Raw genomic sequence first — 24114 nt, 5'->3', positions numbered from 1 at the left:
AGGTTAGGATATAGACAGACTCTAACCTCACATCTTTTAATGCCTTGTCTGTGCTGAGATGTCACTTTTTAAAATACTGATAAAACCTTACATTATCTTAGAACTGTGACTTGGAAGAAGTCAAAACCTGCATCCCCGTTCTAAATGATTAAAGACTTAACATCAATCTAGATTTGTTTAATATATCGCATCAGTGTTTGACACTTTGATCTTTTACTATAAATTCTGAGTCCTATGATCCTTCCCCACTAGCTACCTGATGAAGGAGCAGTGCTCCAAAAGCTTGTATTCCCAAATGAACCTGTTGGACTATAACTTGGTGTTGTGTGATTTTTAACTTTGTGTATTTAAGTATGTGAACTAAAATTCAACAAGAAGATCAGTATGACAGATCAAAGGATTGAAATTTTGTTGACCACCTTTGCAAAACTCATTTACCACTTCAGTTGTGGAAATGCCACAACTGAGGTTGTGGAAAATATTTTAATTGCTGTTAACTATGTAAAGATAGGTCAGCTTTCTCTCAAAGGCCTATCCAGCCCTTCAATTGGATTTTGGATGAATTGCACCTCAACTTCATTGACTCAATTTCTTGTCTTGAAACTTTCCACCCCATAAAAATCTTAGAACTCTGACTCCTGAAAATTTTAATTGACTCAGCATTTACAACTTTTTTATTTGGGGTCAGAGAGCAGAATGAAGTAGGGGTAGGGGGTAGTGGGGTGTTAAATTCCTGTACTGCTATATGAGACTAGGTGTATCCTGGTTTCACTGCTGAATGGCCTACTTATTCCAAATTCTCCTCACAGCAGAAGTGGTTTCTCTGTAAAGGGGATACAGCTCATATTTGTGCAGCCTGTCCTATTAATTAAATCTTGATATTATTCTGATGGATTTGTGGTGTAACCCTTGCAATGTCAATACATATTTCATGATATTTGTTGTTAAACCAGAAGGGGTGAAACTGAGATTCTGTACTGAACTGGATCATGCCTTCCTCCCTATTGCATTCTAGCCTCCTTGAAATATTGGAGAAAATGTTATTAGTGTTTTTGATTTACTTTGGCATTTGTACATTGGTTTCTAATGATGTATGTACTCATAGCCCCTGAAGTCCCTTTGCCCCTCCACAGTTTCTGGTTGTTTACTTTTAAGAAAAAATCCTGTTTCAATTCTAGACTGGTCTCTGAGTATTTACTAAAAGGTTTTGACTTCTCTATGACAGATCTTTGGTGAATAGAAGATTATATTTAGACTTGCTGGTTTGTTTTCCCCCAATCATGGGCCCCTTTCCCACTGTTATCTTTAGTTAATGGAGGCCATCCACCGCATTTTGTTGCTTTTCATTTGTGAAATATAAGTTAGGTCCCACATGTTTCCATCCTTTTGGCCAGATATACAGGGTATTCTGATATTACACTCCAGCCCACTTGTGAATACTCCACATGGAAAAAGTCCTGCATGTTTCCAGCTTCTGTGCATCAGCAGAGATCTCCTGGGAATTCTTATGATGACTACCCTGGTGGATGGCCACCAAGGACACTGTTAATAGTAAATGAATGAGTCATGCCTAGAGACATTCTCTTCTACTGACTGCACTCTTTATTTTTTCTACTGCTGCAACCAGGCTCCTGCTCCTTTCATGCTTTGCTTCCCACCAGTGTCCTGCTTCTGTTCTTCCACCGATTCCCTTGTACTCTTTCCATGTTCTTGCCATTGTCAGACAAGGTCTACAGTGATAAACAAGCACCTCTTTCATTGAGGTAAATGTTTGTTTGTTTAAGAATATTATTCAAATACTTTTAAAATGCAGCACTTTTGCTATATAAGTATTATGATTTAAATAAGGATCCAGGAGTACTTATTCATTTGAAACAACGTCCTTCACCAAAAACATTTGAGGAGTATGTGGACTTTAAATAGTTACTAAGAAGTCGAAAGATGTGCAGGTTAGGTGGATTGGTTATAGTGTCTAGGGATGTACAAACGAGATGGATTAGCCATGGGAAATATAGAGTTACAGGGATGCTCTTTGGAGGGTCTTTGTGGACTAGATGAGCCGAATGGCCTGCTTCCACACTGGAGGGATTTAATGATTTAAGCTAATGATACTTTGGCCTTAATCTTCTCAGGAATAGCACATACTGTTGGGTCACCACTTTTTTTGTGTTAGTTTGAGTTCAACATTTTTTGCTGCACTTCAGGTCCAGTTCCTATGGAAATGGAAAATTTACATAAAATCCAACTGATCCCTCATAGCACAGGGTTGTTGGAAAAATTCAAAGCAAAATTCTCCCCACCCATTTCCATTTGCTAGTGGCAGTAGATGCCATTCTATTTTAAATATTCCAAGGCTGTGTGTCTGCAATCATTCGTTTTCAGTTCTGGTTCACCAGTTGTCTTTGTAAAGAGAGTGCAACCCAAAAGTCCAGTAATACAATGGTGACTTTACTTCTCCCACAGCTGGCATTTCCTTGTTCAGGATGAAAATCCTCCTAACTACCACCATCTCCCCTGACAGCGATCACTTCCTCCCTCAATGTTTCAGCAGTGATCACTCTCACCCTCAATCCTCTGACAATGATCACTCCCCCTTACCCTGTGAGAGTTCTCCACCCACCCCAGCAGTGGGGCTTTTATTGAGTCCTGGGGGTGATGTCATGTCTGGATCTGGGGTATTGTGAAGTGCTGGGTGAGATGGGTTGGGAGTTATGGCATGGTGTGGTAAATTTGGGGCTCAGTCTAACAGTTTCCTAGGAGTTAAGGTTATGTTTTTAATATTTGACACTTTGCTGAATAACTATTTACATAAATGCAGTAAACCCTCTAAAATCTCTGATGTTGATACTTTGAAGGTTGGATACTTTCAGAGAGTTCTAAGCAAAAGGGAATTGCCCATCAGAACCTTCAATTTTCAAGGCAGTTCACTTGGAGTCCACCATGTTGGGGATTCCAGTGACCCAATGTGCAACTCCTATCTGTGGAGCAAAAATGGATTTCTGACTATTTGGAAAATCCGAACTAAAAGTAGGGAAGTTTCCTGCATCTGAACAGGGTATTGTTGAAACCACACTCTATACAGTTTTGGTGTGCTTATTTGAAAAATAAAGTAATTAATTTAGAAGCATTTCAGAGAATAATAACTGGATTCCTTCTTGGGATGCTTATCTTGTGAAGAAAGATGGAATAGGTTATGCCTCTATCTGCTGCAGTTTAGAAAAATGAAAGGTGATCCCTGTAATATGGGCTATCAAGTATTATGTTGAGCTCTGTACATTCTGGCACTTGTTCCTTGGAGGAAGATGATTAGTTGGATATGTCAATAGTGCATGGATATTCATAGGAGTTCCATAATGGATGCTGGCACAGATCGAACAGCCAGAGAGACCTGCAGTTTCCTGCAGACATTCTTGTCAAGCTATTGAGGGCAGAATGAATGTCATTTGCCATCTGTTGCCATGACAATCACAGTATAGATGACTGTGTTATCTGCTTCCTGCAACCATGTCTCAACAGCCAACGCGTATTGCCATGTTACATCTTACACCCTGCACTAGGAATTTATAGTTTCATTCCATTTCATCCTTTAATCTGCAAATGGGCAATGTGGGGTCAGAAATAAAGTATGAGTATCACTTCCAAGGAAACAATAAGATATTGGTCCTTAAGAGATATTTAAATTTTGATTTTAGTGACTTTGAAAGTGGTATCCTTTATGCCATTCTGACTGTTTCAGCAGCCTCTTTGTCTTTAATTTTATGTGTTGCTGTCCTGTGGTGGCAGCAGAGTTAGAGGAAGCCAGATCGCTTTCAGATTCTGACAAATCAGTTTATTGTGGTGGACATCCTTAAGATTGTCAAATGCATAGGCATTTCTCCAAAGCTTCAATAATGAGCTGAAATGTCAAGTTTAAGAAAAAAATTCACTCATGGGTCGTGGGCATCACTGGTTGGCCAGCATTTATTACCTGGTCCTAGTTCCCTTGAGAAGATGGTGAGCTGCCTCCTTGAACCACTGCAGTCTATATGCTGCATGTTGACCCAAAATGGCCTTGGGGAGGGATTACCAGAGTTTTGACCCAGTGCGAGTGAAGGAAAAGCAATATATTTCCAAGTCTGGATAGTGAGTGGCTTGGAGTGAAACTTTCAGGTGATGGTGTTCCCATGTATCTGCTGTGCTTGTCCTTCCAGATAGAAGTAATCATGGGTTTAGAAGATGCTGTCTAAAGATCTTTGGTAAATTTCTACAGTGCATCTTGTAGATAATATGCCATACTGCTAATGAGCGTTGATGATGGAGGGACTAGATGCTTATGATGTGGTGCCAGTCAAGCGGGCTGCTTTATCCTGGATGGTGTCAAGCTTTTTGAGTGTTGTTGGAGTGGCATCCATCTAGGCAAGTGGAGAGTATTCCATCACATTCCTGACTTGTGCCTTGTAGATGGTGGACAGGCTTTGGAGAGTCAGGAGGTGAATTATTCACCACAGTATTCCTAACATCTGATCTGCTTTTGTAACCACTCTGATGTGGTGTGTCCAATTGAGTTTTGGTCAATGGGGACCCCAGGTGTATTCCATTGAATGTCAAGGGATGTGGTTAGGTAGTGTCTTATTGACAATAGTAATTTCCTGGCATTTATGTGGTGCAAATGTCACTTAGCATTTGTCAGTCCAAGCCTGGATATTGTCTAGACCTTGTTGCATTTGAACATGGACTGCTTCAGTATATGATGAACATAGAACATAGCACATAGAACAATACAGCACAGAACAGGCCCTTCGGCCCACGATGTTGTGCCGAACATTTGTCCTAGCTTAAACACCCATCCATGTACCTATCCAATTGCCGCTTAAAGGTCACCAAAGATTCTGACTCTACCACTCTCACAGGCAGCGCATTCCATGCCCCCACCACTCTCTGGGTAAAGAACCCACCCCTGACATCTCCCCTATACCTTCCACCCTTCACCTTAAATTTATGTCCCCTTGTAACACTCTGTTGCACCCGGGGAAAAAGTTTCTGACTGTCTACTCTATCTATTCCTCTGATCATCTTATAAACCTCTATCAAGTCACCCCTCATCCTTCGCCGTTCCAATGAGAAAAGGCCTAGCACTCTCAACCTATCCTCGTACGACCTATTCTCCATTCCAGGCAACATCCTGGTAAATCTTCTCTGCACCCTCTCCAAAGTTTCCACATCTCTCCTAAAGTGAGGCGACCAGAACTGCACACAGTACTCCAAATGTGGCCTAACCAAAGTCCTGTACAATTGCAACATCACTGCACGACTCTTGAATTCAATCCCTCTGCTAATGAACACTAATACACCATAGGCCTTCTTACAAGCTCTATCTACCTGAGTGGCAACTTTCAAAGATCTATGAACATAGACCCCAAGATCCCTCTGTTCCTCCACCTCACTAAGAACCCTACCGTTAACCCTGTATTCCGCATTCTTATTTGTCTTTCCAAAATGGACAACCTCACACTTGGCAGGGTTGAACTCCATCTGCCACTCCTCAGCTCAGCTCTGCATCATATCTAAGTCTCTTTGCAGCCGACAACAGCCCTCCTCACTATCCACAACTCCACCAATCTTCGTATCATCTGCAAATTTACTGACGCACCCCTCGACTCCCACATCCAAGTCATTAATAAAAATTACAAACAGCAGAGGACCCAGAACTGGTCCCTGCGGAACTCCACTTGTAACTGGGCTCCAGGCTGAATATTTGCCATCTACCATCACTCTCTGACTTCGACTGGTTCGCCAGTTTTCTATCCAATTGGCCAAATTTCCCTCGATCCCATGCTCCTGACTTTCCGCATAAGCCTACTATGGGGAACCTTATCAAATGCCTTACTAAAATCCATGTACACTACATCCACTGCTCTACCCTAATCCACATGCTTGGTCACCTCCTCAAAGAATTCAATAAGACTTGTAAGGCAAGACCTACCCTTCACAAATCCGTGCTGGCTGTCCCTAATCAAGCAGTGTCTTTCCAGATACTCATAAATCCTACCCCTCAGTACCCTTTCCATTTCGTGGCCTACCACCGAAGTAAGACTAACTGGCCTGTAATTCCCGGGGTTATCCCTATTCCCTTTTTTGAACAGGGGCACAACATTCGCCACTCTCCAGTCCCCTGGTACCACCCCCGTTGACAATGAAGACGAAAAGATCATTGCCAACGGTACTGCAATTTCCTCTCTTGCTTCCCACATAATCCTAGGATATATCCCGTCAGGCCCGGGGGACTTGTCTATCCTCAAGTTGTTCAAAATGTCCAACACATCTTCCTTCCTAACAAGTATCTCCTCTAGCTTACCAGTCCGTTTCACACTCTCCTCTTCAACAATATGGTCCCTCTCGTTCGTAAATACTGAAGAAAAGTACTCATTCAAGACCTCTCCTATCTCTTCCGATTCAATACAGTCTCCCACTACTGTCCTTGATCGGACCTACCCTCGTTCTCGTCATTCTCATGTTTCTCACATACGCATAAAATGCCTTTGGGTTATCCTGGATCCTATCCGCCAAAGATTTTTCATGCCCTCTCTTAGCTCTCCTAATCCCTTTCTTCAGCTCCCTTCTGGCTATCCTGTATCCCTCCAACGCTCTGTCTGAACCCTGTTTCCTCAACCTTATGTAAGCCTTCTTCTTCCTTTTTACAAGACATTCAACCTCCCTCGTCAACCAAGGTTCCCTTACACGACCATTTCTTTCCTGCCTGACAGGTACATACATATCAAGGACACGTCGTATCTGTTCCTTGAAAAAGTTCCACATTTTCACGACATCCTTCCCTGACAGCCTATGCTCCCAACTTATGCTCCTCAGATCCTGTCTTCCAGTATCATATTTACCCTTCCCCCAATTGTAAAACCTACCCTGTTGCACGCTCCTATCTCTCTCCATAACCAAGGTGAAAGTCACAGAATTGTGGTCACCATCACCAAAATGTTCACCCACTAACAAGCCCATCACTTGTCCCGGTTCATTACCGAGTACCAAATCCAATATGGCCTCCCCGCTGGTCGGACAATCTACATACTGAGTTAGAAAAGCTTCCTGGACACACTGCGCAAACACCGCCCCATCCAATCTACTTGATCTAACGAGCTTCCAATCAATATTTGGGAAATTGAAATCGCCCATGACTACTACCCTGTGGCTTCTGCACCTTTCCAAAATCTGTTTCCCAATCTGTTTCTCCACATCTCTGCTGCTATTGGGGGGTCTATAGTAAACACCCAACAAGGTGACTGCACCTTTCCTATTCCTGACTTCAGCCCATACTACCTCCAAAGGCAGATCCCCCTCGAACTGCCTTTCTGCAGCCGTTATACCATTTCTAATTAGCAACGCCACCCCCCCCCTCCTTTTTTACCACCCTCCCTAATCTTACTGAAACATCTGTAACCAGGAACCTCCAACAACCATTCCTGTCCCTCTTCTATCCACGTTTCCGTGATGGCCACAACATCGTAGTCCCAGGTACCGATCCACGCCTTAAGTTCACCCACCTCATTTCTGATACTCCTTGCGTTGAAGTATACGCACTTGTGTCTGTGTCTGCAAGTATTCCCTGTCTGTGCTACCTTCTTCACAGCCTCCCTACATTCTTAGACATCCTGACAAACAGCTAGCCTACTTGCTGGACTACAAGTCCAGATCCCATCCCTCTGCCAAATTAGTTTAAACTCCCCCGAAGAGTGCTAGCAAACCTACCCCCCAGGATATTGGTGCCCTTCTGGTTCAGGTGCAACCCGTCCTGCTTGTACAGGTCCCACCTTCCCCAGAATGCAGTCCAATTGTCCAAATACCTGAAGCCCTCCCTCCTACACCATCCTTGCAGCCACGTGTTCAACTGCACTCTCTCCCTATTCCTTTCCTCACTGTCATGTGGCACCGGCAACAACCCAGAGATGACGACTCTGTCTGTCCTAGCTTTTAGCTTCCAGCCTAACTCCCTGAGCTCCTGAATGACCTCCCCACCCCTCTTCCTACCTATGTCGTTGGTGCCAACGTGCACCACGACTTCTGGCTGCACACCTTCCCCCTTAAGGATTCTGAAGACACGGTCCGAGACGTCTCGGACCCTGGCACCCGGGAGGCAACAAACCATCCGAGAGTCTCGCCCATGTCCACAGAACCGCCTGTCTGTCCCTCTAACTAGAGAGTCTCCTATAACTAGCGCTCTCCTCCTCTCCCCCTTTCCCTTCTGAGTCTCAGAGCCAGACCTCGCACCACAGACCCGGTCACTGCAGCTTACCCCTGCTACCCCAACAGTATCCAAAGCGGTATACTTATTGTTTAGGGGAACGACTACAGGGGATCCCTGCACTGCCTGCTTCCTCCCCTTCCCACCTCTAACTGTTACCCAGCTACCTCTGTTCTCTGGCGTAGCTATATTCCTGTAGCTTCTATCTATCACCCTCTCAGCCTCTCGAATAATCCTCAGTTCATCCAACTCCAGTTCCAGTTCCCTAACTCGTTCTGTGAGGAGCAGGATCTGACTGCATTTCCTGCAGATGAAGTCGGCAGGAGTATCGGTGGTCACCCCTACCTCGAATATCCTGCAGGAGGAACATTCCACTGCCTGCGCTGCCATTACTCTACACCTCGTCTCCGAAAACAAGAACACTGAGTAGCTGTGGACTTTAAAGTAAGGTTAGAGGAGGAGGATGGGAGGGAGGCCCTACTATTTGAGTGGGTGTGTTCTAGACCCCAGGCCCTACTATGTAGGGCCTGGGGTCTAGAACACACCCACTCAAATATCAATCACTTACCTTCCCGACCAGCTCTGCGCTCCAACCTCACTTCCGCCCAGCTCGCGCCGCTCTCTGCTGTGAAAAGACCGTTGGCGTCGAGGTAAGTTTTTTTTTAGAGGTAAGTTCTTTATATGAGTTACAAATGGCACAATTGAACATTGTGCATTTATCTGCAAATATCCCCAATTCTGACTTTGTTGAAGGAAAGGTCAGAGGTGAAGCAGCTGAAGATGATGGGGCCTAGAACACTACCCTGATGAACTCCTGCATGGATGTGCTGGTGCTGAGATGACTGACTTCCATTCACCACAACCATCTTTATTTGTGCCATGTATGACTCCAACCAATGAGTGTTTGCCCCAGATACTCATTGAGTCCAGTTTTACTGGAGTTTCTTGGTGCCATGCTCGGTCGAATGTGTCAATGGTTGTCGTTGTCACCTCAATTCTGGAATTCAGCTCTTTTATCCATGTTTGAACCAAGGCTGTAATGAAGTTAGGCGACTTCGTTATATAATGGCGGAACCGAAACTGGGTGTAACTGATGAAGTACTGCTTAGTAGCACTGTTGATGACCCCTTGGTTGGGGATATGGGGGATGCTTTAAGAGTTTCGCAGAAGATGGGAATGGCTGCAAGGCTGCTAGTGGGAGACTAGGGAAGATTTGGGAGGATGCAGGGGAACTTGGAAGGGAGAAGGAGGTTGCAAGGTGAGTTGGAAAGAGAGAGTCTCAAACCTACCAACAAAGTAAGACTCAGCTAATTAGGAACAAAAACAATTGAAATCACTGAAGTATCAATGAATGTATATCTTGTGCTTAAGCCAACAAATGTTCAAATGAGCTTCTGTGGGGAAGATTGTAGTGGATCTTATTGCCATGAACGCTGCTAATTGTTATATTTACCTTTGTGTTTGCGTTCTGAGAGGCAGTAAAAGAGGTAGTAAGGCCTTATAGAGGTTTACAAGATTATAAGGGGCATGGATAAGATAAATAGACAAAGTATTTTCCCTGGGATCGGGGAGTCCAGAACTAGAGGGCATAGGTTTAGGGTGAGAGGGGAAAGAAATAAAAGAGACCTAAGGGGTAACTTTTTCACGCAGAGGGTGGCTACGTGTATGGAATGAGCTGCCAGAGGAAGTGGTGGAGGCTGGTACAATTGCAACATTTAAGAGGCATTTGGATGGGTATATGAATAGGAAGGGTTTAGAGGGATATGGGCCAGGTGCTGGCAGGTGGGACTAGATTGGGTTGGGATATCTTGTCGGCATGGACCGGTTGGACCGAAGGGTCTGTTTCCATGCTGTACATCTCTATGACTCTATCTGTCGGCTTCCATGGGATGGAAATGCGTTACTGTGACCTCACCAACCTGAAGCCCGTATGTTTAAGGTAACATAATTGTGTAGATGTGTATCAATTATTTTGAAAAAAACTCTTTGACTTATGATTGTCTTTTGCAAATTTAGATACTATGCTATCCATGAAATCAATGCTTTCCTTATATAAAGAGACATTGATTTTAATGGGATTGATAATTATTGAGGATATTGATAAATTCTTCGCATACAATTTTTGCACAAGTCCAAATATCCTATATTTCATCGGAAGTGCAGAAAGTAATGTCGCAGTATGATTGAATGACCTAATAATGGAACATGTAAAAGAAACATTAGTTTCCAAAAATCAAGAAGTAATCCTCAAAGAAAGCCATTGGTAGCGTATGGGGAATATTTTATGTCCTGCCTCTGCCAGTGAATGAGAGTCAAGGCCTGAATTTTTTGAATGTCAAAGTGCCAGAGGTCGGGTCAGAAGTGTGTGCAATTAGACCTGGAGCCACACTTGTGTGGAGAGTGCAGGCTGGGCTTATGATTGCATTCAGATGTATCTTTGTATTGACTGTTTAATGTGATATTTGTCTTATTTGAAATGTCATTTGTCTGTTGGTCTTAATTGAGTTAAAGTAAATGTTACAAGAAGTGGAAACCTGTTGGAAATTATATTATTTGGAGTCGTTTGGTAAATTTGCTCATCAATGGGGATTACAACAGAGAACAATAAAGCTAGAGTACAAAATATATAATCCATACTTAAATATTGCTGAGTTTTAAAAAATCCCAGAAGAACTTGTGCTCTGAGATTGAATGTGGTTTCCATTGACCGAGCAGATTCGAACAAGCCCAGGCAATGTAGAAAAAAATGTTTGATTTACTTTCAGTACCTGTTGTGTCTTGAATTCTGTTTGAGAGCATCTTGAGAGAATCTCTTCTGCAGGTGAGAATGGAGTAGATAAGTGGTCTAATTATAGCCGAGGGTCCACATTAATCAGACCTCTTAAACATGTGACTTAAACAGAGTTTCAGAACTCCAAGATTGAAATGCTGATAATGCTGAAGATATAGTTTTGGGAGAAGAGAGAACTTTTGCCAGTAGAAGACAGGCTGTAATATTCTTGCTGAGCACATACTTTGAATCAACCTATTAAATACTGAATGACCATTGTGCATATGCCTTTCAGATGATGCATCATGATGATAAAATAACTTTTTAAAGCTTACAGAATTTTGACATGTCTTGGATTTTTTTGGGAATTTCCTTTGAAACACAATCTGGAACCACAATATCTGTGCACAACTAAAATAACTATAAATGCTGGAAATCTGAAATAAAAGCAGAGTATTTTACAAATACTCAGCTGGTTAATGCTTGTGAAGAGAACTAAAGTTCTATTACAGGTCAATTTCCATTCTTCAGAATTGAAATAAGTTCATCAACCTGAGATGCTAACTCGTGTTAGATTTATGTCTGCATGATCCTGATAGTTATTAACTTCTTGATATTATTCATAATCCAGAGAATGCTCGCATGCCATTGTCTCTCTGTGGAAGAAATGGAAGTTTTTATTGTTGGTTGCAGCTTAAGATCTTTAAGACAGCAAGAAATAGTCTGTACAACTCTTAGTTTATTGTGCGCATGATTCGGGAGGCCACAAATATTGAAGCTTTAACTGTGTAATGTGACTAACTTTAGTGCTGATGAAAGAAATTCTCCATAATTCATAAGATCCATTAAATTATTCCAGCGATTGTACTGCTCAAGCATTCTTAATGTTATAAAAGTACCAATTGGCTGAAAAAAATTCCAGGAAGTTTCTGTGCAGGCTGGAGCCTTGTATCAGATGTGAAAAGTACTAAATCTTTTTATTGCATAACCAAGGACTCATTTTCTACAAGCAGAATTACTGATTATACATCAAAAAGAAAATTCAAAACATCTCACATGAAGCAATTACACCTTAAATAACTTGGCACAAATCCATCAAAGAAAGAGGGGAACTTCAATAAGACTCAATGTTCACAAACAGATGCTTCATCTATTTAATCAAATGCTCAAAAACACAATCTTCATTTACTAAGAGGCTCAGTGATTTTATCCAGGGCAAAGGACAACCACAGAGTTCAGAAGTATTCCACATTAGATTCCAACTCTGTTAACAGCTTTTCTTTGCTTGTGGACCCTGCAGCCCTCCGGATTCAATATCAAGTTCAATAATTTTAGGGCCTGAACTCCCCCATGGCCTAGCCTCCCACCACACACACCAGGCCATGTTATTACATAGTCTGCCATTACACACTACCAATTGTTAGCCATTAACAGTCTGCCTTAATACCTATTCACCCTCCTAGCCAGATTGTTATCCACTCCATTGTCTGTCTCCATTGTCTCTCTCTTTGGGCTCCTACCCCCTCTATTGTTTACTCCTTACCCCGTCCCCCCACCCTCTCTTCTGCATGCAAACCAACATTTTCCTAGCTACTATCAATTCTGAGGAAGGATCACTGGACCTGAAATGTTAGTTATGATCTCTCTCCACAGACATTGCCAGATCTGCAGAGCTTTTTCAGCAACTTCTGTTTATGTTTCTGATTTCAGTTAGTACTTAATGGCAGTGCTACCAATGCTATGCTTTCTTCTTCACTCATAATGAACGCTGAGTGGGGTTCTCATTCGACATTGCTATGCAACAGTCCATGTGGGAAGTTGGGATATGTGAAAATTGGATTAAATAGGATTCCAACATTCACTATCACAAATCATTACAAAATAGTAATTTTGGTGTTACACTGGAATTTTTGATAGCTTGGCACTATTAATCCTTAAGTTTTGTGATTTATAAAACAATTGCAGTGAACATTAGTGATGAGGATTGTAAGTACAATGTACTATTTTGGGAGCAGTTTAAAATAGTCATGTAAGTCGTTTGTCAAACTAGGAAGCATCAAAATACTATGGTTTAGACAGCTTCAGATCATGCCAAGAATTGTTAATCTTTGGCAGCCAAAGTCTAACTGACAGGCCATTTGAAAGTTATGAATTGAGGTTTGATTGCTTCATGATGTCATCCTGTTATTGAAGGCTATTAAGCATTGCTTAATTAGTGGGTGGCACGGTGGCACAGTGGTTAGCACTGCTGCCTCACAGCGCCAGAGACCCGGGTTCAATTCCCGCCTCAGGCGACTGACTGTGTGGAGTTTGCACGTTCTCCCCGTGTCTGCGTGGGTTTCCTCCGGGTGCTCCGGTTTCCTCCCACCATCCAAAGATGTGCAGGGTCAGGTGAATTGGCCATACTAAATTGCCCATAGTGTTAGGTAAGGGGTAAATGTAGGGGTATGGGTGGGTTTCGCTTCGGCGGGTCGGTGTGGACTTGTTGGGCCGAAGGGCCTGTTTCCACACTGTAATCTAATCTAATCTAATCTAATCTAATCTAATCTAATTGCTTTATGTATGGATCTAGATTGAACATTCAGTAATAGCAACAAAATGACTGATTTTAAAATGTTTGCTGATCGCTGGAATTCTCTTTGCTGTATTACTAACTTTTCAAGTTTAATATCATGATTGTATTTAATGTTTTTGGATTTGTACTTTTCATTGCTACTTCAATCACCTGTTATAATCCACAGGATGGTAGTATCATTCACACAAAATGGTAATACAAAGCTGTGCCTTGATGTGGTTGGCTAAGTTCTAAAAAGCAGCCTTTTTGTATGCACCTTGGCCTTTATATTTTAATGTATGATATTAAAATTCATTTATTACTTTATGTTTTCTACTTTTTCTCACAAGAACCAAGTGAGAAATCTAAATTTTAACATTCTACTAGCAAATTTAATTCCTAAGTCATTTCACTTGAAATGTATTACAAGCATTTTAGTTCCAGTTGATTTCAAGATTATATTGAGACAGCTTGGTTTGAAATATGCTACATTGAATTACATGCTTTGCCCCAGGTGACTGTAAGGATGTTTTTATGGGGTATTGAGAATAGGCTCTTGAGCTGTCTGAATGAACCATGAATAGCATTGGCTCTCTTTTATGAGAATGGGCCAAACTGTTTGCAACCTAGTATCATATTTGATCCTGAGATGAACATTCAATCACGCCTCTATATGGTCTCTTCAGACCACCTATTTTGAAATTCATAACATAGTTTTCTCTGCCCTTGCCTCACTTCTTCTGCTAAGAATGCCTTTACAATCCCCAGACTTGGCTATTTTCATATACTCCTGCTGAGTCTTTCCTGTTCAACCTCCATAAACTTGAGGTTATCCAAAAATTTCAACAAGGTTCCCCATGGGAGACTAGTTAGATCTCATGGAATAGAGGGAGAACTAGCCATTTGGATATAGAACTGGCTCAAAGGTAGAAGAACTAGCTCAAAGGTAGAGGGTGGTGGTGGAGGGTTGTTTTTCATACTGGACGCCTGTGACCAGTGGAGTGCCACAAGGATCGGTGCTGGGTTCACTACTTTTCGTCATTTATATAAATGATTTTGATGTGAGTATAAGAGGTACAGTTAGTAAGTTTGCAGATGACACCAAAATTGGAGCTGTAGTGGACAGCAAAGAAGGTTACCTCAGATTACAATGGGATCTTGATCAGATGGGCCAATGGGCTGAGAAGTGGTAGATGGAGTTTAATTTAGATAAATGTGAGATGCTGCATTTTGAGAAAGCAAATCTTAGCAGGACTTATGCACTTAATGGTAAGGTCCTGGGGAGTGTCGCTGAACAAAGAGACCTTGGAGTGCAAGTTCATAGCTCCTTGAACGTGGAGTCGCAAGTAGATAGAATAGTGAAGAAGGCATTTGGTATGCTTTCCTTTATTGGTCAGAGTATTGAGTACAGGAGTTGGGAGGTCATGTTGCGGCTATACAGGACATTAGTTAGGCCACTGTTGGAATATTGCATGCAATTCTGGTCTCCTTCCTATCGGAAAGATGTTGTGAAACTTGAAAGGGTTCAGAAAAGATTTCCAAGGATGTTGCCAGGGTTGGAGGATTTGAGCTATAGGGAGAGGCTGAACAGGCTGGGTCTGTTTTACCTGGAGCGTTGGAGGCTAAGGGGTAACCTTATAGAGGTTTACAAAATCATGAGGGGCGTGGATAGGATAAATAGACAAGGTCTTTTCCCTGGGGTCGGGGAGTCCAGAACTAGAGTACATAGGTTTAGGGTGAGAGAGGAAAGATATAGAAGTGACCTAAGGGGCAGAGGGTGGTACTTGTATGGACTGAACTGCCAGAGGAAGTGGTAGAGGCGAGTACAATTTAAACATTTAAAAGGCATCAGGATGGGTATATAAATACGAAGGGTTTGAAGGGATATGGGCCAAGTGCTGGCAGGTGGGACTAGATTGGGTTGGGATATCTGGTTGGCATGGACGAGTTGGACCGAAGGGTCTGTTTCCATGCTGTACATCTCTATGACTCTATGTCCTAAAATGCATCAAATCTTCATACTTGCTGACCTGCAATTGTCCTTGGTTAAATGATACGCTTGTTTTTTTAAATTCTAATTCTTATTTGCAAATCCCTCCATAGAGTGTGCCCCACATAATTCTGTAATCTCCTCCAACCCTCCAAAATTCTTGCAGTACTCCAAGTTCAGCTTTTTGAGCATCTCCATTTTCAATTCGTTCCACCATTGATGGCAGTGTTATCAATCATTTCAATCAGTGTTTGGAAATTCCCTCCGTAAGCTTTTTCACCTGCCCTCTCTTTCTATAGCACACTTTCTTCCTTAGTCATTAGAATGTAGCTTTGCTTCTAAACCTGTCATTTTACCTCTTTTGCAATGTCTCTGTGATGTGCCTCATGATGTTTAGGTTGTGGTGAGCGGCACATCTTCTGGAATGAAATAAGTCCTGGTATCCTTGAATGTAAAGTTGTCCTTTTAGAGTATCTGTAAAGTTCATAACCATGGAGAGAATTTTGAGTTTCAGAATCATAAAAAATAATTTTAACCATTCTAAAAATCCTATGTGTCCCCTCAGGTAATAGATTTCTAAGCCCGGATGATCTGCTGGAATTTAAATCCTATCAATGGTTTGGAGCATCTGTGAGAACTCAGGGCAACAAAATTCTGGTGAGTGAGGCATTCATTTGATGGAGTGATTGTTGAGTGTTTATGTACATCTTAATCATTGCTTAACTCCCGTTCCTGGTTACATTTAAAACAAAGAACATTTATGGCAAGTGATGCTGTTAAACTGCAGAAGCATCTGAGAAGTTATGAACAGCATTGGGGCTTTATTAATTTAAAGATATTCGAACTTTAGAATTAATTTAAAGAAGGAAGAGCTTTTGAAGGAAGAGCTTTTTTTCTTTTTCTGCTTGACTGACTTTATCATCCATCTTATCCTTCACCATTATACCTTGCTGCTGGTATTGAGTTTTTGAGGATGCCAGGCACCATCTGATCTTTAGTAATAATATGTTCAACCATACAGGAAGGGAAGGAAAGGAAATTTATCACTTATATGGAAACATATCATTGTTCACATGTGCTGTGCCAACATGTGTCACTTAATAGCAATCATCAGTAAGAATCCTGATTCCATTCCATTCACCCATCGTCACTATAACTGAAAACTTAATTGGGAGATACACATTGCACGTGGTGGCATGTACATATTTGTGTACTGTTGCTGTGAGATGGCAGTAGTGAGTGAGCTGCTATCTTGATGTGCTGCAACTCTTGCTGAAATGGTTCTGAAATTATGATATTATGGAGGGAACTTGAGGATATTGATCCATTGATTGTGACAGAATGATAGGAGAAAGTGAGGACTGCACATGCTGGAGATCAGAGCTGAAAATGTGTTGCTGGAAAAGCGCAGTAGGTCAGACAGCATCCAAGGAGCAGGAGAATTGACATTTCGGGCATGAGCCCTTCTTCAGGATTCTTGAAGAAGGGCTCATGCCTGAAACATCGATTCTCCTGCTCCATGTGACAGAATGATAGTCTACATGCATGTCAGAATGGATTAGGACTTTGAGATGGTGGTATCCCCACTGTGGTAGAGATATTAGAAGTGATGGGAGGCTGAATGCCAGGTGATATTTTTGATGGACGGTTAATCTAGACACCCAGGTAATGTTCTGGGAGCCCGGTTTCAAATCCCGCCACGGCAGAAGGGGGTATTTGAAAACAGTTAAAAAAAATGTGGAATTGTGAGTCTAATGATGGCCGTGTATCCACCACCGATTGTCGGAAAAACCCGTCTGGTTCAATAATGTCCTTTAGGGAAGGAAACTGCCGTCCTTACCTGGTCTGGCCTACATGTTACTCCAGACCCACTCAACTGCCCTCTGGATAATTAGGGTTGGGCAATATATGCTGGCCCAGCCAGTGATGCTGTGAATGGAAATAAAGAGGAACTTTGAAGTACATCCTCAAAATAATGTATTTTACAGTCGCAGTAATGCAGATGGGGATGGGTAGAGGTTGATGTTGATCTAGCGGCAATGGTGCTGATTGATTGTCATGTCCTGCCTTTGGATAGCGTTCAGCTGCTTAACTTTACTTTAGCTGCATCTGATCAGATGCAGCATTACAGGAGATCTGATGATACTGCTTTATATTGATGTTTATACAGTACTCCATCCGATCCTCTTTGCATGCTAATTCCTACTTCTTAAGCTTCACTTCCGTTTTTCCTTTGTTCCTTCACATATACATAGGATAGTGAAGAAGGTGATTGATCGCTTTCCTTTATTGATCAGAGTATTGAGTACAGGAGGAGCTCATGTTGCGGCTGTACAGGACATTGGTTAGGCCACTGTTGCAATATTGTGTGCAATTCTGGTCTCCTTCCTATCGGAAAGATATTGTGAAACTTGAAAGGGTTCAGAAAAGATTTACAAGGATGTTGCCAGGGTTGGAGGATTTGAGCGATAGGGAGAGGTTGAATAGGCCAGGGCTGTTATCCCTGGAGCATCAGGAGATGAGGGATGACCTTATAGAGGTTTATAAATTCATGAGGGGCTTGGATTGGATAAATAGACAAAGTCTCTTCTCTAAGGTGCGGGAGTCCAGAACTAGAAGGCATAGATTAAGGGTGAGTGGACGAAGATATAAAGGAGACCTAAGTGGCAACTTTTTCACGCAGAGGGTGGTACGTGTATGGAATGAACTACCAGAGGAAGAAGTGGAGGCTAGTACAATTGCACCATTTAAAAGGCATCTGGATGGGTACATGAGTAGGAACGGTTTGGACGGATATGGGCCGGGTGCTGGCAGGTGGGACTAGATTGGGTTGGGATATCTGGTCGACACGGACAAGTTGAACTGACTGGTTTGTATCCGTGCTGTACATCTATGACTGTATGACTCTATATGCCAAACCCAGCCCTCCTGCTTCAACCACTGTGGCAGGAAGTTCTACATTTGCATAAACCTGTGTATTTGTTACTAGCCATAAAATATCCCATCTTGCAAATGAAGATGATGCTTTGGAGAGAGGATAATGATTGGGTCCATACTTGAAATGTTCAAAATAGAGCACCTAGATTCTGTGGGTCTGTTTTAATAATATTGTTCATATCTTTAGCCCTATTTCTGGCCATTGGTATTCCCCAAGATGTTGATTTGGGGTGGGTGTAGGACTTTTAGTGGCATCACTGATACTTACCAGGCAATTGTGTTATTTCTTGATCGAGATGGTTCATAATTGGCATGACAATGACTTGTCACTTATTAGATCTGTTGTAGCCTGGCACGGGCTGTTTCCGTATAGAAGGAATTGTGAATAGAATAGTGTAACCAGAGAACAGTTTCATTCCTGATTTGCAAAGGAGAGAATATCATACTGAAACATATCATGAATTGAGGTTGAAGATGCTTGTCCAGGAGCAATGTCCAGGAGCTGCAATGATTGATTCTAGTACTCTCAATTGTTTTTTTCTTTGACAAGGGAGATTTTGATCACTTTTGACTTGTCTGAATGTCATATCAGGGACAATGATGCCAGGAGGTTGTAGGCAGCTACCCTAATTTCCCAGAATTCAGCTCTTGCTTCTGTATTTGGGTCAAAGCTGGAGTCAAAATGGATCTGGCAGAACTAAAACGGAACAGGAAATGAGTAGGTGGCTCTCAATGGAATTTTGATGACTCATTTACCTCAAATGTTTGGGAGGAGACTAATGGAGTGAATTATCTTTTTTTTTGGTAGTATGACATAACTGAGCAGTCTTTCTATTACTGGATCCATGACAGGGTGTACATAAGTGATGCAGTATCCAAATAATGTAACCCTGCTTGTCTGCACCCTTAAATATTTCCCTGCCACAGACATACATTAGAGTGGCTATTACATGGCTTTTGTGAGGACAGATGGCACGGTATTGCCACATTATGGTGACACTGCACTTGTCAGCTCTGAGCAGCCAGTTGCTTTCCCAGCAGCCCATGCCACATTGCTATGAAAAGAAGGGTACACGTGTATCCAATGCATAGGCTGGAAAACTTTGAATGGACAGTAACTTGACATCACATAGCACCATTGGCTGATATGATGCCAGAGTTCCAAATTTGGTCAACGAATGTAGAGACAGCTACTTTGCTGTTCAGACTGCAAACAAAAGCATGAAGATAAAACTTGCAATGTAGCATATTTAAAGAGCCATTCACCCAGCTTTCAGCAACAATAATGCTTTTAGGATTCTTTCTACGACAATCTGTCTGGAATAATTTTTGATGTGAGCTTTTAGATGTATTGGTGATTGTTGAAGTTGCTGAAGTGTGCTGATGGGGGTGGGGGACAGTGGGGTAGATGACCTCTCTATGCAAAAAGTACTAAGTATAGTGCTACAGTGGAAATGCTTCAGAGTCTACATAGCAATAGTAAAATGGAGCAGAAGTTTTTTTATTAAAACAATTATCCTGGTGTTGTGGTCATGGGCTATACCAGCATTTATTGCCCATCGCTAATTGCCCTGGAGAAGTTAGTGGTGAGCTCCTTTCTTAGACCACTTCAATCCTTGGGATGTAGGGACACCCACCATGCTATTAGGAAGGGAGTTGTAGGAGTTTGATGCATGACAGTGAAGGAACAGCAATGTAGGTCCAAATCAGGGTGTTCTGTTGCTTTGAGGGAACTCACAGGTGGTGGTCCCATAAGACATAGGAGCAGAAGTAGACCATTCCAGCCATCAAGTCTGCTCTGCTATTCAATGACATCCATGGCTGATTTAAATAATCCTCAACTTCACTTTTCAATTTATCCCTATAATCCACGATTTTTCCCATTGATTAAAATTCCATCTGAACTTTTAAACTAATCAATGATCCAGCCTTGATAGCCCTCTACACCAAAGAATTTCACAGAGTCACCACTCTTGGAGAGAAAAAAGTTCTTCCTTCTCTCTGTCACAATACTCCGCCCTCTGTCCTAGACTCTCCTCCAAAAGGAAACAACCTCTGCATATTTACCCTGTCAAGCCCCCTCAGAATCATGTTCATATCAATAAAGTCTCCTTTCATTCTTCTGAACTCCAAGTACAATCTCAGCCTCTCCATCAGAAAATCCCCTATATGCCCAGGATAACCCAGTGAATCTTCTCCGGATTTCCTTCAATACCAATATATCTTCCCTTTTAGATAAGGGACCCAAAACTATTCAGAGTGTTCCAGGTGTGGTCTGACTAATATCTTGTGTAGTTTTCACATATGTCATTCCCTTTTAAATAAAGACCAACATTCCATTAGCCTTTTCCATTACCTGCTGCACTTGGAGATTAGTATCTTGAATTCATGTAACAGGATTCTCTAATCCTTCTGTGCTACTGTCTCACTTCACTTAAATACTGTTCAGCTCTTCTATTCTTCCTGCCACATTTTTCCACATTATGTTCCATCTGCCAAGTTTTTGCCCATTCACTTAACTTCTTGTTATATCTCTCAGTATGACTTTTGTGTTTCAGTCAAACTTGCTTGCTAACTATTCACTTCTATCATCCCAGTCATATATTGTAAATAATTGCACCTCCAGTTCTGACCCTGTGAATCGCCACTAGTTACAGGGTATCTTCTTGAAAATATCCTCTTTCAACCTACATCTATTTATTAGCATGGATAAAGGACTGTCTAACATGTTATTCCCAACACCATGAATTCTTACCTTATGTGGTACATTCATGTGCGGTACCCTGTGCAACACCTTTTTGAAATCCAAATGTATTATAGTTATTGGTTCTCTTTTATCTACCCTACTTGTTTCCATTTATCTACTGACGTCATCTTCTAGGCATTAGAGGTCATGGATTTGGAAGGTGCTGCCAAAGGAATCTTGCTGAGTTGTGACTCCCTTTTTATAAATGTGAGTGTTATTGACATAGTGGCAATGTCTCTGGACTACTAGTAACCCAGGCTAATGCTCTGGAGACATGTATTTGACAGTGAAATTTGAATTTAGTAAAATTGGAATTAAATGATTGGCGGATTTGTGAGGACAATGTCAAGTAGGTTTTCCTCTTGTTGTTTTCCCCATAAACTGCCATAAATACAATCTAATAGCTATGTTTCTAAGACCTTAACCAGCTCGTTCAGTGTTGAAAATACTGAGCTCCTCCTGGTGGCAATCGTTGAAGTTTCCCATTCAGAGTTTATTTCTGCTATTACTGCTTTTAGTCTTCTTCCAATTTGTTGTTCAACATGGAGGAGTCCTGCTTAATCAGCTGATGTGGGGATGTTAGATGGTTATTCACACAAGGTTTCCTTGCCTTTTGGCTTTGTTTGACCTGATGCCATGAGACTTCATGAAGCCTGGAGACAATGTTGAGGACATTCAGGGCAACAGTTCCTTTTGCTCCTATTGTATATCCTTCCATGAATGCAAATCTAGTCCCACTATATTCTAAGGACAAGGTCCTTTGTGGATGTAAGGACTCAATTCCTCAGATCTCCTCAAAGCCATTTGCTGACTTGAATAGCATTTTGCCCAGGCAACCACACAACCTCCCCACCCCCACCCTCCCCCAGCAACAGGGGCTTTTCTAGGTCAGGCCAATCTCTTGGGTTATGAATTATTCACTAAACTTGTAACTGCACATTATTCTGTCCAACTGTCTGTTCCTCATGTGTAGTTATGTGTGTAACTGTCAGTGAGTGGCATAGCATTAGTTTCTTGGGATAAGCATATGAATACATTTCCTTCTGTTTACACTTGTGAAAAACGTTTTGCTAATTATTGAAATTGTCCATGCACTTAGATGAGGAAATCAACATATTGTAATCAGTAGGCTTTTGAAAAGGATAGACAGTAAGGAAGGAAACATGTTACCATAGTTCTCTCTTACCTTCTACCAGAAGGTACTATTCTGATGGGGTAAATCATTTTAAAAGTTACATTACTGCCTTATTCTTGAGGTCGCCTTTATGTGGCATTCATTGACTTGTAAAAATATTTTCAAGTATTCTGCTATGTAGTGTTTCCATTTATAGAATTACTGCTGTGTAATATTCAAGTTAAGAACCTAAAGTTGGATGTTACTTAGCTTATTGATAATGAAGTGCTGGAATATCCTAGCCATCACTAATATTTGTGTGTGCCCAGGCTTGTGCTCCTCGTTATCATTGGAGGACCTTAAGTCGCCAAGAGCGTGAACCAGTGGGTACCTGCTTCCTTGCGGATGGGGATAAGATAGTGGAGTATGCACCATGTCGATCAGGTTAGTTGGAGGATGATTTCTCATTGCACCCTCATGGATACCACTTTAAAATTGAATAGCTGATTTTCTAACATTGCATAAACACCAAACCTATTGGAGAATTATTGTAACCAAGAGGATCCTTTACTGAAGCCATTTCAAAGACTGGTCAGAAACATTTTTATTGTTGTATTTATAGGCGTTGTGAATTTTTTTTTTAAACACAAGCAACACTTTGTCAATTTTTTGAATCTTACGGGAGTAAAGCTTTTTGAGGTCCACTGCACTGGGCATCAGGATTCAAACTGATGTAAAACAGTGTGTATTTAAGGCTAATAGAAATTATTTTGCGCATGAAGAGTAATTGGCGAATAGATGAGACTCCTGAACTAGTCAGTGCAAGAAACCAACATGGCATCCATTCATAACAATTGGCTGAAGTTATGGAGTGCAGTGGGTGTGAAGTATACTTTTTTTGTTAGTTTTGCCCATGTCATTCCCACTCATCTATCTTTTGGGAGCTGACTTGAAACAGTCATTGAAATTTCTGCACAACACTGTTAAACTAGTAAGGAAGTAATCATTAACTTAGATTTTAACTGCCTGCATTCTGCTTGCTTCTACTTTGCAGTTTAATAGTTAATTAGCACTGGATCACTCGTGATTTATGTCAAACTTTGCTTTAAAGTGTCTCCAACGACTTTTATGGAAAAACAAGTAAGCTGCCAAAATTACTGAGAGTTATTTGCAACTAGTATTTTGGAGTGTTATGATGGTTTCAAGATAAAATGTTCAGCTGTAGTTACAATCTCTGTTCATTAGGGTCAAATTCCCTGCCTGCATTCCCATTTAACAGTGGTTATCTCATCTGATCCCTGTGTCAATAGGGTCTTCACAAGAAAAAGTTGATCAAAAAACATAGTGTAGTTTCTTTTAAGCATGCATAGATGTCATTAGGTCTTCATCAGAAATGTTTCAAACTACTTTTAAAAAGTACAGAAGCAGCGTTCATTGACATGGAGGTTCTGCAGCACCAAATTGCCCTTCATTCAAATAAATTCTATTGATCGACCTTTTGTTCAGTGGACCTCTGAGAGGGACATGAGTGCAGCCCAATATAATCCCAATTCTTTCTGGTTGGCAACAGTTGAACTATACTCTGATGCCAAACTGAATGAGATCAAGAATTTTGTACTTTATATATAAAAAATGAGTTCCAGTTATACAGATGTTTTCATAACCTCTGAGTGTCCCAAAGCACTTCATGGCTAATTGAAGCCCTTTTAAAGTAAAAGCAATATTTTAACACAGGAAACACAAGCAAATTTGCTTACGATAAGCTGTCTCACA

At 41.5% G+C, this 24114-nt stretch overlaps 1 protein-coding gene across 2 annotated transcripts in view; it reads left to right on the top strand.

Annotated features, from left to right (window-relative positions):
- itgav (integrin, alpha V) overlaps window positions 1-24114 on the top strand; it is a 142159-nt gene that overhangs the window by 35347 nt on the left and 82698 nt on the right. For both annotated transcript variants that reach the window (XR_015757645.1, XM_043693448.2), the window contains exons 3-4: window positions 16110-16201; window positions 22671-22785. Coding sequence is in view for 1 of the 2 variants with exons in the window: in XM_043693448.2 (XP_043549383.1) it covers window positions 16110-16201; window positions 22671-22785 (207 nt within the window). In the remaining variant the exon portion in view is untranslated. The remainder of the gene's footprint in view (window positions 1-16109; window positions 16202-22670; window positions 22786-24114) is intronic.

The sequence above is a fragment of the Chiloscyllium plagiosum genome, unplaced genomic scaffold (genome assembly GCF_037043375.1).
Source record: "Chiloscyllium plagiosum isolate Xiang-an unplaced genomic scaffold, Cpla_swu_hap1 HiC_scaffold_7, whole genome shotgun sequence".
In the NCBI taxonomy this organism is placed as follows: domain Eukaryota; kingdom Metazoa; phylum Chordata; class Chondrichthyes; order Orectolobiformes; family Hemiscylliidae; genus Chiloscyllium; species Chiloscyllium plagiosum.
This window is presented reverse-complemented; position numbering and strand designations above follow the sequence as displayed.